General features: G+C 39.1%; 1 protein-coding gene across 12 annotated transcripts in view; it reads right to left on the bottom strand.

Annotated features, from left to right (window-relative positions):
* Nucleotides 1-18114, bottom strand: part of MTPAP (mitochondrial poly(A) polymerase) — a 119185-nt gene that overhangs the window by 93690 nt on the left and 7381 nt on the right. For all 12 annotated transcript variants that reach the window (XM_064368527.1, XM_064368530.1, XM_064368528.1 and 9 more), the window contains exons 3-6: nucleotides 17252-17476; nucleotides 13560-13784; nucleotides 7429-7640; nucleotides 3724-3950 (exon numbers count right to left, since the gene is read on the bottom strand). In XM_064368527.1, the coding sequence (XP_064224597.1) occupies nucleotides 3724-3950; nucleotides 7429-7640; nucleotides 13560-13784; nucleotides 17252-17476 (889 nt within the window). The remainder of the gene's footprint in view (nucleotides 1-3723; nucleotides 3951-7428; nucleotides 7641-13559; nucleotides 13785-17251; nucleotides 17477-18114) is intronic.

The raw sequence follows: 18114 nt of genomic DNA, 5'->3' as shown, positions 1-18114 counted from the left end.
AAATGTTCATCCAATTATTTGAAATCTATATAGTGAACTCCTGCTATGAACTCAACACTATGCCAGGAATAGAAGATGCAGAGATGAAGCAAAGACAGCCAGCCCTTCTTAGAAAAGCTTGATCACATTGAGGTAGGTAGATAAAAGAACTACAACAATCTAACAGTTGTTACAATACAGATGTGTACCAAGGGCTTGGAAACCAACAAAGCACTACCCACTGGGAAGCAGAGAGCACGGCAAGAAAAGACCTAACAAATGAGATCCTGTACTGGGTTTGTCTGTCTTCTCTGGCTTAATCTTGAGGAGGTTCTCCATTGAAAAGAGGGAGCAGGGAGAAAGCCATTTCAGGCAAAAGCATGGAGCAATGAAAAAAAGCATAAAACATCTGAGGCTCATCAAGGAGATCAGGAGTGGCTCAAGCTTACAACTGGTACACAGGAATCAATTTAAGAGAACAGGATGAAAAGGAGGCTGATAAAGGGCCCTGCACACAATGCGAAAAAGTTTGGTCTTTATCTTAGCTTAGGTTCTAAACAGTAGTTTACAAACTCCTAGAAGTTCTGGAAGATATTCTAGAAATTCATGCTGTCTTCTATTAATAAATAAGCAAGGAAGCAAAGTATTTTTTTCTTTTAAAAAAGAACAAATTAATCCTTTATTTGTACATCAAATGAGAGGTACAGCTTAGAAGAAATGAAATGATTTGTACAGAAGATTCAAGTCACTTAGATGATTAAATGCAGAGTACTCAAGATGGGTTTTTTATTGTGTCACAGTTTAAAATCGTTTTCTTCCTTAGGTTTAATGCCCACCAATGTTGAACTACTGGTAAAAATTAGAAAGTATAAAAACCATGGATTTTGAAAAAAAGAAAAAGGAGGAGGAAAATGTTGATAAATTCTCCTCAAAATGATCTTCACCACATTTTTAACATACATTAATCTAAGACAAATTATTTTATAGCAACTTCAAAAACCACAGGTGACGGAAAGCAAAAAGCGTTTCAAACTTTGCTGGGCATTTATTGGCAATTCGCACCTACAATGTGCTATATGCCAAGCAGCAACTGCAAAAACTAGTCTGAAAAATTATCTTACTGTATTTAAAAACTAGCACAAGAATTTAAAAACAGTCAAATTTGATGTTTCAAGTGAAATATTAAAGAATTCCAAGCTAGTTTTGCTTGTTTTGATGCAGTAAGAATGTGAACACATTTAAATTTATTTTAAAGTAGATTTGGACTAAAAACTCAACAGGTCATTTAAAATTTGTGCACATATCATATTCTTTTCCTAAAATAATTAGTGGAAGCTAGGCACAGTGGTTCATGCCTATAATCCCAGCACTGTGGGAGGCCGAGAAGGAACACTTGAGCCTAGGAATTTGAGACCAGCCTGGGCAATACAGTGAGACCCCATCTCCACAAAATTTTTTTTTTTAAATTAGCTGAGTGAGTAGTGGCACAAGCCTGTATATCCCAGCTACTCAGCAGGCTGAGGTGGGAGAATCACTTAAGCCTGGGAGGCAGAGGTTGCAGTGAGCCAAGACTGCACCACTGCACTCCAGGCTGCCTATAAGGCAGAGCACAGTGGCTCACGCCTGTAATCCCAACACTTTGGAAGACCAAGGTGAGAGGATCCCTTGAGCCCAGTTCAAGACCAGTATAGGAAACACAGCAAGACTCCGTTTCAACAAAAAATAAAAAAATTAGCCAGGTGTGGTGGTGCCTGCCTGTAGTCCTAGCTACTACTCAGGAGGCTGAAGTGGGAAAATTACTTGAGCCCAGGAGGTCGAGGCTATAGTAAGCTGAGATTGTGCCACTGCACTCCAGCCTGAGCAACAGAGCAAGGCCCTTTCTCAAAATAAATAATAAACAAAATTTTTTAAAACTTAGACATTTTTAAAAAAGATAATAGAAAGTTACTGAAGGACTGAAAAAGAGAATAATACTATCATAAGTATTTTTACAAATCACTCTGTTAACTAAGAATGGATTGGTGGGAACCAAAATGGAGATAGGGAGAAAGACAGTATAAACTTTCCCAGGCAGAGGACAACAGGGGCCTGACATGGGCAGGGGTGGCAGGACTTTTAAGACCGAAGGAGGCAATCAAGATGCTTAGGAGTAGCCTAACCCAATTTCGACTTTCTCCTCTTTTTTACACCTCCTGTTTCTTAGTTTCTGAAAGTTCCATGATTTTTCCCCACAATGGTTTCTATGAGAGTAGCAGTAAGCATCAGTGCACACAGCAGGTAGTTTAGTGGTGAAGATCTGCCCATATCTTATGTATGCCCTACCTCTCCACCAGATTGTGAGTTACCTGAGGACACTGTTCATATCCCCACTCCTCCAATAACACCTGACGCATAGGAAGTAATCAGTAAATACTGAATGAATGACACTAAGGGCTGAAATGAGCTCAGATATGCATATTGCCATTTTAATTTCAAAAGTGAGATACATGATCACCACTCTACCCCACTGAAAACTTCCCATTTTCCATTAACCTATCAAATCTAGATTTTCTTTCTTTTTTTAGGCTAGTCAAATGAAGCAGTGGGAGTGGAGAAGGAACAAAGACATTTGTAACTGGTCGTGATTAGTTGTAAACACAAATTGAGCTTTTTTTAAGGTCAATTTCAAACTACATCAAACACTTATAGGAAGAGATCACTTCTAAAGTGGATAATAAGGGACGGTAGCATGGAAGAAATAATTTAATCTGAGGGAAAAAAGCAGACTCCAGGCAGAAAAACAGTGTGAACAAAGAGCTACGATGAAACGTTCCAAGAGTAATCACAGCACTGGCTGGAATGTGGAACACATAAAGAGAAGCAGAGAAGAGGCTGGAAAACCGGGCTGTGTCTAGAGAGCTAAAGATTTTAAACACCAAGCTATGGAAATAGTTTGAGGTCTATTCTATACGGAATAATCCCTTTTAAGGTTATTTTAAACAGGAAGATTCAAGAACGAATTTAATCGAATTACCAGGCAGCAATTATATAAGATGGGTAGAAGACAGAGTATGCATTTTCAATGTATGTGCCCCTTAATTAGCTTCCTTTTAGCATTTACAGCTGCAAGATTTTATAATGTAACTTCTCCAGCAGGTCTCAGCAAGGCTGAGACATAAGAATCACTTGAACCTGGGAGGCATTTATAAAATCATTCATAATAACAAACTAAATAGTATGCCAAATTTAAAATAATGCACCTAAGACTGCTTATAAACTTTTAATTAAAAACACATTTAGAATCTTTGAAACATCATCAAACAGTTTTAGTATCTCTAATCCAAGTCTAAACACAGGTTCAGATTTGAAAGTCATCTCTGAGACTGTGATCCAATCAAAAGTTGTATCTGAAGAAGTTGCATCTGAAAAAGGTCATTCTAGACTTGGTCAACTGGGGGAGAAGCTCCAGCTATCTCATGACTGTGGTAAACAACCTTGCCAACTGATTCAAAGAAAACAGAACTCTCAAAAATCCTAAAGGCCCTAGCCTCCCAAATTATCTGCTCTCATGACTCCGGTAGGCTTTAAATAATAATAATAATAATAATAATAATGATAAAAAGTTTAGATTCGCAAGGCTTTAAAAGTCAAGACAAATTTTGTGACTAAGAGAAAAAACAGACGGGGCTTTGGTAACACATGGTAATTATATTTGCTCATAACATCAGAAAAAGAAAATGGAGAAGTTTTTCCTTCTAGTCTTACCTGCTAGGGTTTGTAAGGAATCCAGTGTTGGAAGAATAGGGGGTGATCTTGTCTGGAGAAAAAAGATGACCATCATTGTAAGGGAGAAATTTGTAATCCATGCACCAGGAATACTGCTTGTTAGTGAATGTGCTCGAGCCCAGTATCGTACAGTGAACACCAAGGCTCTCACTCTTGAGTCTAGGGCACCATATATGTAAAGGAGTTCAGAACTTGTCAAGGCAATCCTTCAAAAAATAAAAACAGAAAAATTTTCAAATCCCCAAATTATAAACCAAGGGTAAAATTAAACATATGCCAGGAAACATATCTAAACATCCTACTGTATCTGAATATATTCAGAACATCATAATAGGTAATCAAAAGCATTATAAATTTGCAATATAAAATTTAGTATTAATGGCTGAATAGCAAATACATTCATTCCCATTAAAACATCCTCTTAATCCTCTTAAAATTGATAATTAAAATGTAGGCTGGGCATGGTGGCTCAAACCTGTAATCCCAGTACTTTGGGAGGCTGAGGCAGGCGGATTACTTGAGACCAGGAGTTCAAGACCAGCAGTTCAAGACCAGCTTGGCCAACATGGTGAAACTCTTTCTCTACTAAAAATACAATAAATTAGCCAGGCACGGTGGTGTGCGGCTGTAATTCCAGCTACTCAAGAGGCTGAGGCACAAGAATTGCTTGAACCCAGGAGGCAGAGGTTGCACTGAGCTGAGATCGAGTCACTGTACTCCAGCCTGGTGACAGAACGGAAAAAAAAAAAAAAAAGAAAATGTAGATCTAGGGCCGGGCGTGGTACTCACACCTGTAATCCCAGCACTTTCGGAGGTCAAGGCGGGTGGATCACCTGAGGTCAGGAGACAAGACCAGCCTGGCCAACATGGTAAAACCCCATCTCTACTAAAAATAAAAAAATTAGCTGGGCGTGGTGACACATGCCTGCAATCCTAGCTACTTGTGGGGCTGAGGCAGGAGAATCACTTGAACCCAGGAGGCGGAGGCTGCAGTAAGCCGAGATCACGTTATTGTACTCCAGCCTGGGCAACAGAGCAAGACCCTATCTCCAAAAGAAAAGAAAGAAAATGTTCTAGAACTTAGAATTTTTAAATCAAAGTTTCTAAACATGATTTTAAATAATAAGTAAAACACACAAAGCTCTTTATAATTATTAATAAATGGCCGGGCACAGTAGCTCACGCCTGTGATTTCACACACTTTAGGAAGCTGAAGCGGGCAGACAGCTTGAGCTGAGGAGTTCAAGACCAGCCTGGGAAACATGACGAGACCTTGTCTCTACAAAAAATACAGAAGTTAGCTGAGTGTGGTGTCACACACCTTAGGCTCAGCTACTTGGGAGGCTGAGGTGGGAGAATCACCTGAGCCCAGGGAGGTCGAGGCTGCAGTGTGCCAAAATTGAGCCACTGCACTCCAGTCTTGGCAACAGAGTAAGATGTCATCTCCAACTATATATACATATACATCTACATATACATATACGTGCATACATACATATATATATATATACATAAAATGGATAAAGACAGAGAGGTGTTTGTTGGCTGGGCATGGTGGCTCACTCCTGTAGTCCCACCACTTTAGGAGGCCAAGACAGGAGGATAGCTTGAGCCTAGGAGTTCGAGACCACCCTGGGTAACACAGTAAGACCCTGTCTCTATAAAAATAAAAAACGTATATATAAAATAAAAACAAAAATTTAAAAATTTAATTTAAAAAAGATAGGTGTGGTGGCATGCATCTGTAATCCCAGCTACTCAGGAGGCTGAGAAAGGAGGACTGTTTGAGCCCAAGAGTTTGGGCTGCAGTGAGCTATGATCACACCACTGCACTTCAGCCTGGGCAACAGAGTGAGAAGCTGTCTCTAAAAAAGTAAAAATAGAATTAAATTAAATTAAAAATATTAAGTTCCTACTGATCAAAACGTGTCTTACGATTTCTCAAAGAACCAACAGAGGGCACAAAAAATAATTTAACAGCATCAGGTTAAAACTGTCTCTAAAATGGCATTTACATTTAAAAAGTAAAAAGAACAGAAGAAACAAGACCAGGTGTGGTGGCTCACACTTGTAATCCCAGCACTTTGGCAGGCCGAGGTGGGCGGATCATCTGAGGTCAGGAGTTCAAGACCAGTCTGGCCAACATGGTGAAACCCCGTCTCTACAAAAATACTAAACTTAGCCAGGCATGATCGAGTGTGCCTGTAATCCCAGCTACTCGGGAGGCTGAGGTGGGAATTGCTTGAACCCGGTAGGCGGAGGTTGCATTGCAGTGAGCTGAGATCCTGCCACTGTACTCCAGTCTATGTGACTGAGCAAGACTATGCCTCAAAAAAAATAAAGAAGAAACAGCAACTTAGAAATTCATGGTGATTGTTTTATGAAAATGAAGCTAAATTAAGCTAAAAATAAATATGAAAAAGCATAAGGTATCTGATATAAAGAAGATAACAGAAATACAAAGATAAATGTCATTTTGTCCTGTTTTACATACTATAAAAAATATAATGATGATAAAAAGTACAGTATGTATCTTTATTTTTTATATTAAAATTTGACAAGGAATCACAGACTTTACTCCATAAGTTTGACTTGAGAGAAATCCACAAGTACTTAGGATTGGCTTGTTGGTGAACACGAGTTTAATCAAAACTGCTCTAGCCTTGATTTTCTGAATCCATTTTCAGTAATGATTATTTATCTAACAAATAACTATAGCGAAATTGAACTCATGCAATGAGAATTTAAGAAATAAACTTCTCAATTAAGAAATTTTTCCCTACTGTGGGCCAGGCTCAGTGGCTCACGCCAGTAATCCCAGAACTCTGGGAGGCGAAGATGGATGGAGAGGAGTTCGAGATCAGCCTGGCCAGCAGGGTGAAATCACATCTCTACTAAAAATACAAAAATTCACCCAGCATGATGGCACGCACCTATAATCCAGCTACTTGGGAGGCTAAGGCACAAAAATAGCTTGAACCTGGGAAGTGGAGGTTGCAGTGAGCCAAGATCATGAGCCACACTGCACTCCAGCCTGGCCAACAGTGCAAGACTGTCTCAAATAATAATAAAATAAATTTTCCCTGTTATGAATCCAGGAAAAGTTATCAGTACAAAAGTATTTATTCCCACTCCACTTGTTTTTGGCAAACAAATCACTAGGATAATACAATGCACATAGGCCGAACGAAAACCATCCAGTCTTAAGCTCTGCCGACCACTTTTGGACCTAAGTAAAGAGGACGTTTGTTTAGTACACAAAGTTGACTATATATCTAAAGGCAATTCAAAGGTCAAATTCAAGTGGTTATTTTATTTTCTAAGTATTCTTAGAAGACTTATACTATAAATAGGAATCTTTCTTAATTGTACTTTTTTCTTTTTCTGCCATCAGAAATTCATGTACACACTAGCAGGCTGCACAAGAATAATGAAATACATTTCTTCTTAGAGGTTAGATATATGTACATTTTCACACAATATCCTAACACTAGTTAGGAACACCAAATTATCAACAAGTATAATATAAAAGATTTCTTACTTTCCAATCCAAGTGTTCGAAATTTTAAAAAATTATTGTTCAAGCATGTTTAAGATTCCAAAGCCACTGTTTCTGTATGAGAAAAACTAAGCTAATACATTAGAATATTCATATTTAAAACAATAAACGTTAAGAAATGGTACCTATTGTTCGTAGTCAAATCACACTGAAATCCAGAGGCCTGGTGTGAGAACCTCACGAGTGGACACCGAGCATTTAGTATTTTTTGCACACCCACACAACCAGGGCTAAAGTTGTCAAGGCACTCTCCTATCACAGACAGGATCTTCTGAGTTGCAATTCTTTCAGAAGGAACATTTTTCACTTGAAATTCCATCAGAAAATTTCCTGAGGTCTGAAAAATAAAAACATTTCTAAATAGGAGCTTTTGGTAAAAAACAATTTCTTAATAAACTTTTGTAAAAGGATGCTCTAAATCATTGCTGGCAAAACTCTTCATGAAATCACAGCCAAAAGCAAACTTAAAAGGTCCTCAGTTGCCTTTTGTTTCTCCAGAATATAGAGGAATACAAAGCACTAACTTGAACAATCACTGCTTTTTGTAATTAACTTATGAACTACAGTATAATACGAATCATAAAGTAATATTATGCACAGAACCACTCCTTCTATACATTCAGTGAACATACACTTGCCCTTTCCTAATTGGCCGTTATAATCTATGCTATAAACCCACAGCAGTGGGGAAGTACAGGCACAAGAATAGTGTATCAGTAGAAGAAAACAGGCAGTATAAACAGGCTTGTATACAGCAATTTAATATTTAATATTTAAGCCTGCGAATTACTAAGGGAAAATTCCTATTCAACAAATGAGTTAAGTGGCCATCAAAAAAAATAAACTAGATCCTTTGTTAAATAGTAAAACTCACCAGGTGTGCTGGCTCACACCTATACTCCTAGAGCACTTTGGGAGGCCAAGGCAGGTGGATCACTTGAGTCAGGAGTTTGAAGTCAGTCTGACCAACATGGTGAAACTCCATCTCTAATAAAAATACAAAAAATTAGCCAGGCGTGGTGGCCAGTGCCTGTAATCCCAGCTACTTGGGAGCTGGAGGCAGGAGAATCGCTTGAACCCAGGAGGCAGAGATTGAGGTGAGCCAAGATCACGCTACTGTACTCTGGCCTGGGCAACAGAGTGAGACTCCATTTCAAAAAAAAAAAAAAAAATTACTAAAACTCAGTTAAATTTGCTGACCGTTGTGGCTCACACCTGCAATCCCAGCACTTTGGGAGGCGGAAACAGGCGGATCATTTGAAGTCAGGAGTTTGAGACCAGCCTGGCCAACATGGTAAAACCCTGTCTCTACTGAAAATAGAGGCAGGAGAATCTCTTGAACCCAGAAGGTGGAGGTTGCAGTAAGTTGCGATCACACCACTGCACTCCAGCTGGGCGATAGAGCAAGACTCCATCTCAAAAAAAAAAAAAAAACTGAAGTAAATTCAACATAGATCAAAGACTAAAATGTAAAAAGTACATCAGTAAAGTACTACAAGACAAAGAGTTAATGCTTTTACAATCAGAGTAGGGAAGGATTCTGTAAGCATAACACAAATTTAAAGAAGACACAAAAGAAGTAATAAGATTGCATAAAAAATTAAAACCACCTTAAGGCAAAGCATATAATCACTACTAAAGAACAAAGCAAATAACACATGTCATACAAACCGGTAATTTATGACAGTTTTATGCAAATGAAAGGGGGAACCCAACATAGTCTAAAAATGGGCAAAAAAGACAAAGAAAAATTGACAGAATAAAAATGGCTAAAAACCATAGTAAAAGTTGTGCATATTTTCTAGAAACTAAATAGAAATTAAAAGAGCAATGAGATTTTGTATTTTTTAGCCCAACAAAGACAAACAGGTTGGTGACCAGAACTAATGGTATGGGAAAACATGTATATACTGTTGACAGGAGTGTAAACAAGGGACATACTTCTTGTAGAACCTGTCCATATCTACTGAAACTTGTATAGTACATTGGCTATTAAAATGGTTAGAAATTATGTTATTCCTTGAGAACTACTATCAATGTCCTTTAAAAAAAAAAAAGAAAGAAAGAAAGAAATTATGTCAAAGGAATATTTGCATAGATGAGCCAATTTCCAAAGATGTTCATTCACCACAGTACTAATCATGTGGTTGTACACCTTTTGGGAGTTTTATCTAGCTTAATCAAGTTCCCTATCAACAACTTTTCCCTCTTTTAGAATTCATTCCTCCTAAAGGGATCAAGGTTCCAACAATGCTTATTTACCATGGAAATCTATCCCCTTCCTTCCAGCTGAATGGGTTGGGTAAGACAGCTGATCTAAGCACTGCAGGAGTGTACCCCACATTCATTTGGAGATCTCTACTGGGAACTGGTTACTGGGAACCGGAACTAAGGTTCAGAGGCAACCATGTGGCTAAAACATCTAACTCGGAAGCTTTGGGGCAGGCATATCTATATAAGCATGAAAAAGTAAAGAAAATCATTGGGGCTGGGGAGGAAGGAGTTAAGGACAGGGAGAAAGCAATAAATGAAGCAAAAATATGTAGACAGGAACAGAACACTTCCTGGGTTGTTTTGTTGTTGCTTTTGAAACAGGGTATCATAGGCTGCGTGTGGTAGCTCACACCCGTAATCCCAACACTTTGAGAGGCCAAGGCGGGCAGATTACTTGAGGTCAGGAGTTTGAGACCAGCCTGGACAACATGGTAAAACCCAATCTCTACTAAAAATACAAAAAAAATTAGCCAGGTATGGTGGCTGTGGCCCCAGCTATTTGGGAGGCTGAGGCAGGAGAACTGCTTGAACCCTGGAGGCCTAGGTTGCAGTGAGTCGAGATTGTGCCACCGTACTCCAGCCTGGGGTGACAGAGTGAGACTCACAAAAGAAAAGGAGGGTATTACTCTGCCACCTGCCGCAGCCTCCCACAGTGCTGTGATACAGGCATGAAGCACCAGGCCCAGCCACTTCCCAGGTTCTTGATGGTTTACACTTCTTACTTCTAGTCCTTTCCTAAGACTCCTCCATATTCCTGGCCCTGTGTTCTGTGATGCCTCCTCTACCTCTTTATTTAAGCTAGTTTGTGTTATTTCTGTTATGTATAATCAAATAATATTAACTAATATATATTCGGCAATAAAGAGGAGAAAAGTTCCCTGGTGGTCTAGTGCCTAGGATTTGGCACTTTCACTGAAAGAAGGGAAAAAAAGATACCACTCTCATTATCTACAAAAAGATGACTGATTAAATAAATTACGATACATTCATTCAGTGCAGTATTTTGCAGCCACCGAGGACAATACAGTAGACTGAATCGCCAAGACACTACCAATGAAGAAAAAAATCAAGTTACAATTTGTATAGATAAAGTTATCATCTGTAAAGATTATGTTCTGGAGTTTTTTCCTTTTTCTTTCTTTTCTTTTTTTCCCAAGCATTTCTATATGTAAAGGAAAAAAATCCAGAATATATTAAATTATTCATAGGGTTCTCTCTGGAGGCAGTAGGACCATCAGAGACACTTCTGTTATATATTTCTATATCTGTCACTTTATAATCAGAAAAAAATAGATTAAATAAATCCATTACTGTATGCAAACAATCCCCATAAACATGGTATTTTCTCTACTGATTTGTTGTTTATTTTTATATTAAAAGGACTAAAAAATAAATTTCCTTTAAAAAATTAAAATTTCAAGACTCTTAGCCAGTTTGTTATAATTTACCTCCATAACCTATTTCCCTGTCCATTCTATTTTAAAATACAAACACACACAATTTATATTAGGACTAGGAATCCAAACAAAAGTAAAGACAGATGTGGGGTCAAATAAATCTCATGATGGCAAAATGAGGTCAACTGAGAAAGCAGTATTAAGACTACATCAGAAGGAGTCACGGTGGACTCAATCTCAGAAGATACAGAAGGGTTAGAATCACTCAGGAGGAAGGCAATAGAGATTTTTTAAATTAAGTACTATAAATGAGAGAATAAAATATTTGATGTAATGGAAATGAAAATGACAAGAAAAAATAGGTCTGAATAATGGAACTGGGTGCAGGAAACTGGCAAACTGTGAACCACGAGCAGGAGTGTGGTAGTTATTGAAGCTGCTCACTAAACGTTCTGCATTACCTTCCTGGCATTCGGAAGACCTCACGTTCTTGTCCCTTTAAGGTTAAGCAAAGTCATGTGATTTGCTTTGGCCAGTGAAATGCGATCAGAGGTTTTAAGTGTCACTTTCAGGCAGAAATTTCAGAAGCCGATGTTCAGTTCTTCACTTGGCACAGTAGATACATCAAGTACACACATAGGGCACTAACCAAGGACGAGTGCGTGTGCACATACACACACACACACGCACAGCAGAAAATCTAGAAAAAACTATTTTAATTTCAGCTGTCATGGAAGTTTTGTGTCATTTCCCCAAAAACATAAATTTTATTTTATGATTTAGTCTTGTTTTTATTTAGAATTATTTAAGAAAAGGGGGAGCTGAGTGCAGTGGCTCACACCTGTAATTACAGCACTTTGGGAGGCCAAGGCGAGTGCATCACTTGAAGTCAGGAGCTCAAGACCAGCCTGGCCAACATGGCGAAAGCCCATCTCTATTAAAAATACAAAATTTACCCGGGCATAGTGGCATGTGCCTGAAGTCCCAGGAGCATAGCTTTGGCTGGGTGCAGGGCACAGTGGTCCACCTGAGGTCAGGAGTTCTAGACCAGCCTGACCAATATGGTGAAACTCCATCTCTACTAAAATACAAAAATTCGCCAGGCATGGTTGTTCGTGCCTGCAGTCCCAGCTATAAGTGAGGCTGAGGCAGGAGGACTGCTTGAACCCAGGAGGCAGAGGTTGCAGTGAGCCAAGATCATGTCATTGCACTCAAGCCTAGGCAACAGAGAGAGAGACTGTCTCAAAAAAACAAAACAAAACAAAAACACATAGCCTTTTCAACAGTGTAATTAAATTAGAGCGTTCCTTATATTATTTGGGAGGATGGAAGAGATACTGGTTAACTTTACCTTGTTAGACATGCATGCTAGAGAGAACATAATGGACGAAATAATATTCAAATTTGTAAGAGAAAAAAAGGAATAAAGAGGAAGTGCAGGAATAAAGTAGGAGTAATCCAATAAAAGGAAGAAAGAAAGTGAAAAGCTACTGGGCACGACAGCTCATGCCTGTAATCCCAGCACTGTAAGAAGCTGAGGGGGGTGGATCACCTGAGGTCAGGAGTTTGAAACCAGCCTGACCAATGAAGTGAAATCCCATCTCTACTAAAAAACATACAAAAATCAGCTGGGCATGGTAGCGTGTGCCTGTAATCCCAGCTACTCAGGAGGCTGAGGCAGGGGAATCACTTGAACTTGGGAGGCAGAAGTTGCAGCGAGCAAAGATTGCACCACTGGATTCCAACCTGGGCAACAGAGCAAGACTCCACCTCAGTCAGAGGAAAAAGCAAAGAAAAAGCACAAAAAATAGGAAATAAAAAGTAAAACAGGAAAAATTAGTCCAAGAATGATCAGAGTAACAATAAACATATTGAACTCAAAGACTGACAGACTGGAGTAAAAGCATACTGCTGTTTATAAGAGATACGCCCAAAATAAAGTAACATATAGAAAGGCTGAAAATAAACAGAAGACATGTGAGACAAATAGCAAGCAGCCATATTAACAAATAAAATAGAACTTAAGAAGAAAGCATTTATAGAGATGAAAACAGCATGTATGAGAGATATAATCTAATAATAAAGCAATCCAACAAGTAAATATACTAATCATATACCTATATGTAGCTAATATAGCTTTTGGATAAAACAAAAATCAAAAGCATTTTAAAGAAAAGTTAACAAAACCAAGAATCATGAGATGTAAAAATATTTCAGTAACTAGATCACAAGGTTTAAAAGAAAAAATTAGTTAAGATAAATAATTTGAATAACACAACAGGCAACTTTGACCTAAGCTTCTGAACCCTTGAAAAGAATAACTATTTTATTGCATATGTACAGAATATTCACAAAAATTATCACATAGAACAATATGAAGACTTCACAATTCCTTTTTTCTTTTTTGACCTACCATCTCAGCTGTATACAATTCCAAATAATCAATAACAAATATACCTTATTCTTTAACCATAATGTTTAATAAATTTAGAAATCAACAGTTATAATTTTATTAAGTTCAAAGATTTTCCTTTTCTACTTTCTTAACTTTAAATGATTACAGTGGTCAAAAGAAATAGACTTACCTTGTGAGTGCTGAGGTTTCTGGTTTCATTGAGATCCAAAAACATGTCCAAGTCACATCCTAACTTCCCAAAAGTATTCACTGAGGAGCCAAAGGGTCTGACTATGCCGTCCGGAAAATAAGCAGCTGCTATGTCTTCAATAAGAGAACAGGTGAGATATCGGAGCTTAGTGTTCTCCTCTGTGAGCTGGAACTCCTTCAAGAGAGTGTTCAGCTGATCATCAATCTAGCTGGCCGAAACAAAACAACAAAAGATAGAAAACGTACAGGTCATATAAAAGAGTTACCATTTACTTCAAAAGATGTGGTGGCTTTGGAGACCTACCTTAGAAATATGCAAGGCCGGGTGCAGTGGCTCACGCCTGTAATCCCAGCACTTTGGGAGGCCGAGGGGGGCGAATCACTAGAGGCCGGGAGTTGGAGACCATCCCGACCAACATGGAGAAACCCCATCTCTACTAAAAATACAAAATTAGCCAGGCGTGGTGGAGGGCACCTGTGATACCAGCTACTCGGAAGGCTGCAGCAGGAGAATCGCTGGAACCCAGGAGGCAGTGGTTGCAGTGAGCTAAGATCACGCCATTGCACTCCAGCCTGGGCAACAAGAGCAAAACTTCATCTAGAAAAAAAAAAAAATGAAAAGAAAAAAGAAATACGCAATATTTTTTTGTTCAGTCTTAAAAGTGGATTAAAAAAATACTCTTTAAAAAGCACTGAGGAGGCCAGTGGGCGTGGTGGCTCATGCCTGTAATCCTAGTACTTTGGGAGGCCTAGGGGCGGGAGGATCACATGAGGCCAGTAGTTTGAGACCAGCCTGAGGAACACAGCAAGACCTCATCTCTATTTCGTTAAAGAAATAAATTACATAATGTTTAAAATTTTTCAAAAGCTCTAAGGAATGCCACTAGCAAAATAAAAGTTGGCTAGAATTAAAACTTTGTAAGCAATGAGTATAAAGCATTGTTTTAGGAAAATGAAAGTACTAGCACACCCCAGAAGAGATCAGAACCACCACACAGTAGACATTTTAAACCCAAGGGGATGAAAGACCAATGTTAAAGGGCAAGAAAAGCTAGGAACACTTAAGTAATGAAGGCCCAGCACCTCTCAGTTTCTCAGAATAACAATCCTGTCTATTCACTAGAAGACTGGCATTAAAATGATACCATACTGAAACTATTAAAAGTATCTGAAATGAAAAAAAAAAACCATAGCTTCAAATGCTCTTATTTGAAACCAACACTGAAAATATCAACTGGCTAGGCACAGTGGCTCACACCTGTAATCCCTTTGGAGGCCGAGGCAGGAAGATCGCTTGAGCTCAGGAGTTTGAGACCAGCCTGGGCAACATAACAAAACCCTGACTCTACTAAAAATATACAAAAACCAGCTGGGCACAGTGGCATGCATATCTAGTCCCAGCAACTCAGGAGGCTGAGGTGGGAGGGTCACTTGAGTCCAGGAGTCTGAGGCTACAGTGAGCTGAGATTGCACCACTGCACTCCAGACTGGGTGACAGAGCAAGACTCTGTCTCAAAAAAAATTAAAATAACTGAACTAAGCATTCAACTCAAAAATAATAAAAGAGGCCAGGCTTGGTGGCTCACATGTGTAATCCCAGCACTTTGGGAGGTCAAGGAGGATGGATCATGTGAGGTCAGGAGTTCGAGACCAACCTGGCCAACATGGTGAAACCCTGTCTCTACTAAAAATACAAAAAATTAGCCAGGTGTGGTGGCTGGCGCCTATAATCCCTGCTACTTGGGAGGCTAAGGCAGGAGAATCCCTTGAACCTGGGAGGCGGAGGTTGCAGTAAGCCGAGATCACACCATTGCACTCCAGCCTGGGCAACACGGGGGAGACTCTGTCTCAAAAAATAACATAATAAAAGCAAGTATAAGAAATAGATTAGAAGCAAAAATTTTCTTATTAGAAAATTAAATCTTAAAAATAGTATTTTGATAAAAAGCCATGAGTTGATTCTCTGGAAAGACTAACAAGGTCTGGCAAGTCTGAGTAAGGAACACCAGGACAAATACAAACAATATTTGAACAGAGAAAAGAGACAGAATCTTGGATCAGGCGCAGTGGCTCACGCCTGTAATCCTAGCACTTTGGGAGGCCGAGGTGGGCAGATAACCTGAGGTCAGGAGTTCCAGATCAGCCCGGCCAAAATGGTGAAACCCTGTCTCTAGTAAAAATACAAAAATTAACTGGGTGTGGTGGTGTACTCCTATAGTGCCAGCTACTTGGGAGGCTGAGACAGGAGAACTGCTTGAACTGAGAAGGTGGAGGCTGCAGCGAGCCAAGATTGTGCCACTGCACTCCAGCCTGGGCAACAAGAGTGAGACTCCATCTCAAAAAAAAAAAAGAGAGATAGAATCAGAAAGAAGACAATTCAAAATGGACAGAAAACCATGCACAATTTTATGTTATTATGCTGGAAAGAGAAAGAAAACCTAAATTGTTCAAAAAGGCCAAAAACTTCGGAACAATGTGGGAGTACAAATGGGGCATGGCGGGGAAGGAGTAGGGGATTACTATCACTTTTCATGCAACATATCCTGCAATTTGAAGTTTTTAAAAGCAATCCCATTTATTTATAGAGAGATTAAAATTGTAATAAAAATATTAGCACAACAAATGTAATAACGTATTTTTTTAATATACCTTGACTAAGTAGGGTTTATTCTGTGAATTCAAGAATGACTTGACATGAGGAAATCTATAGTGAATCTACAGTTCACTACATTAAGCCATTAGGAGGAGAAAAAAGACATTAGGAGAGAAACCATATATAATCTCAAGATCATATGCCAGTCATCATGATAATCTCAGTCAGGTGCAGTGGCTCACGCCTATAATCCCAGCACTTCGGGAGGCCGAAGTGGATGGATCATGAGGTCAAGAGATTGAGATCATCCTGGCTAAGATGATGAAATCCCATCTCTACTAAAAAAAATACAAAAAATTAGCCAGGCGTGGTGATATGTGCCTGTAGTTCCAGCTACTTGGGAGGCTGAGGCTGCAGTATGCCGAGATTGTGCCACTGCACTCCAGCCTGGTAACACAGCGAGACTCCATCTCAAAAAAAAAAAAAAAAAAAAAAGATAATCTCAAATGTCAAAACTCAACATCTGCTCAATGCTCAATGTGTTGAGCATGATGACATTCTTTTTATTTTTTTTTATTCATGTATTTATTTATTTATTTTGAGACAGAGTTTTGCCCTTCTTGCCCAGGCTGGAGTGCAGTGCTATCTCGGCTCACAGCAACCTCTGCCTCCTGGGTCAAGCAATTCTCCCGCCTCAGCCTCCTGAGTAGTTAGGATTACAGGCATGCTTCACTACACCTGACTAGTTTTGTATTTCTAGTAGAGACGGGGTTTCTCCATGTTGATCAGGCTGATCTCAGACTCCCAACCTCAGGTTATCTGCCCTCAGCCTCTCAAAGTGCTGGGATTACAGGTGTGAGCCACTGCGCCCAGCCTTGATGACATTCTTAGAAAGCTACAAATAGAAAAAAACTTTCCTTCATCACATTATGCATCCATCTCCGTAACTCTTTTCACCTTTTAAAACTGAAGATCTATATACGTTAAACAGTAATGGAGCTTAAATATTTTACAGGAATCTTTATCACATATTAAAAAAATACATATTTCTAAAAGTTGAAGTATACCTAAAAACTTACACTTTCTGCATCGCAAAGTACTTCAAGAAGCTTCTTGCTTGAAGGTGGCAACTGATTACTCATCTGCACACATGACCGTTCAGAAGTCTGGTTTTTCAACTTCAGATTGAAGAAACGTGATCTGAATGGAATTGCCGCCTCCATGCCCTTGCTTGGAGCATGAGTCTCATTCTGCAGTGAACGTACACTTTCCTTTTGGCAAAATTCTACGACAGCATAGAGACCCTATACCAAAAACATTTGAAAAAACCGAACACATTTCACAAAATATCTAACATATATTAGCTCATATTTTAAAATAATTATCATGCTACAAAATATCAAGCTTTTAAAATTTACAAATGATATGATCCTAACACAGCATTATTTTTACCCATTTTAAATAGATTAAGAAAAGGAGGAACACTGGGCTGAGCGAGGTGGCTCACGCCTGTAATCCCAGAACTTTGGGAGGCCAAGGTGGACAGATCACCTGAGGTAAGGAGTTCAAGACCAGCCTGGCCAACATGGTGAAACCCCATCTCTACTAAAAATACAAAAATTAGCCAGGCATGGTAGTGGGTGTCTGTAATTCCAGCTATTTGGGAAGCTGAGGCAGAAGAACTGCTTGAACCTGGGAGACAGAGGTTGCAGTGAGCCAAGATCAAGATCATACCTCTGCACTCTAGCCTGGGTGACAGGGTGAGACTCCGTCTCAAAAAAAAAGAAAAGGAACACTGGAAAACGATGTTAGACAAGAAAAGCTGAAAAGAATGGTGAAAAGGAAAAATAAAAAATCCAAAGGCAAAACAAAGATGCCCGCCCACTGGCCTTCATCTCCAAATTAAAGGGACTATCTAAAGTATTCAAGCTGGGTGTGGTGC

The sequence above is a fragment of the Aotus nancymaae genome, unplaced genomic scaffold (genome assembly GCF_030222135.1).
Source record: "Aotus nancymaae isolate 86718 unplaced genomic scaffold, 86718_ANA_hifiasm-v0.15.2.pri h1tg000077l, whole genome shotgun sequence".
NCBI lineage: Eukaryota > Metazoa > Chordata > Mammalia > Primates > Aotidae > Aotus > Aotus nancymaae.
The sequence above is the reverse complement of the archived record's forward strand: the minus strand, read 5'-3'. Positions and strand labels throughout refer to the sequence as shown.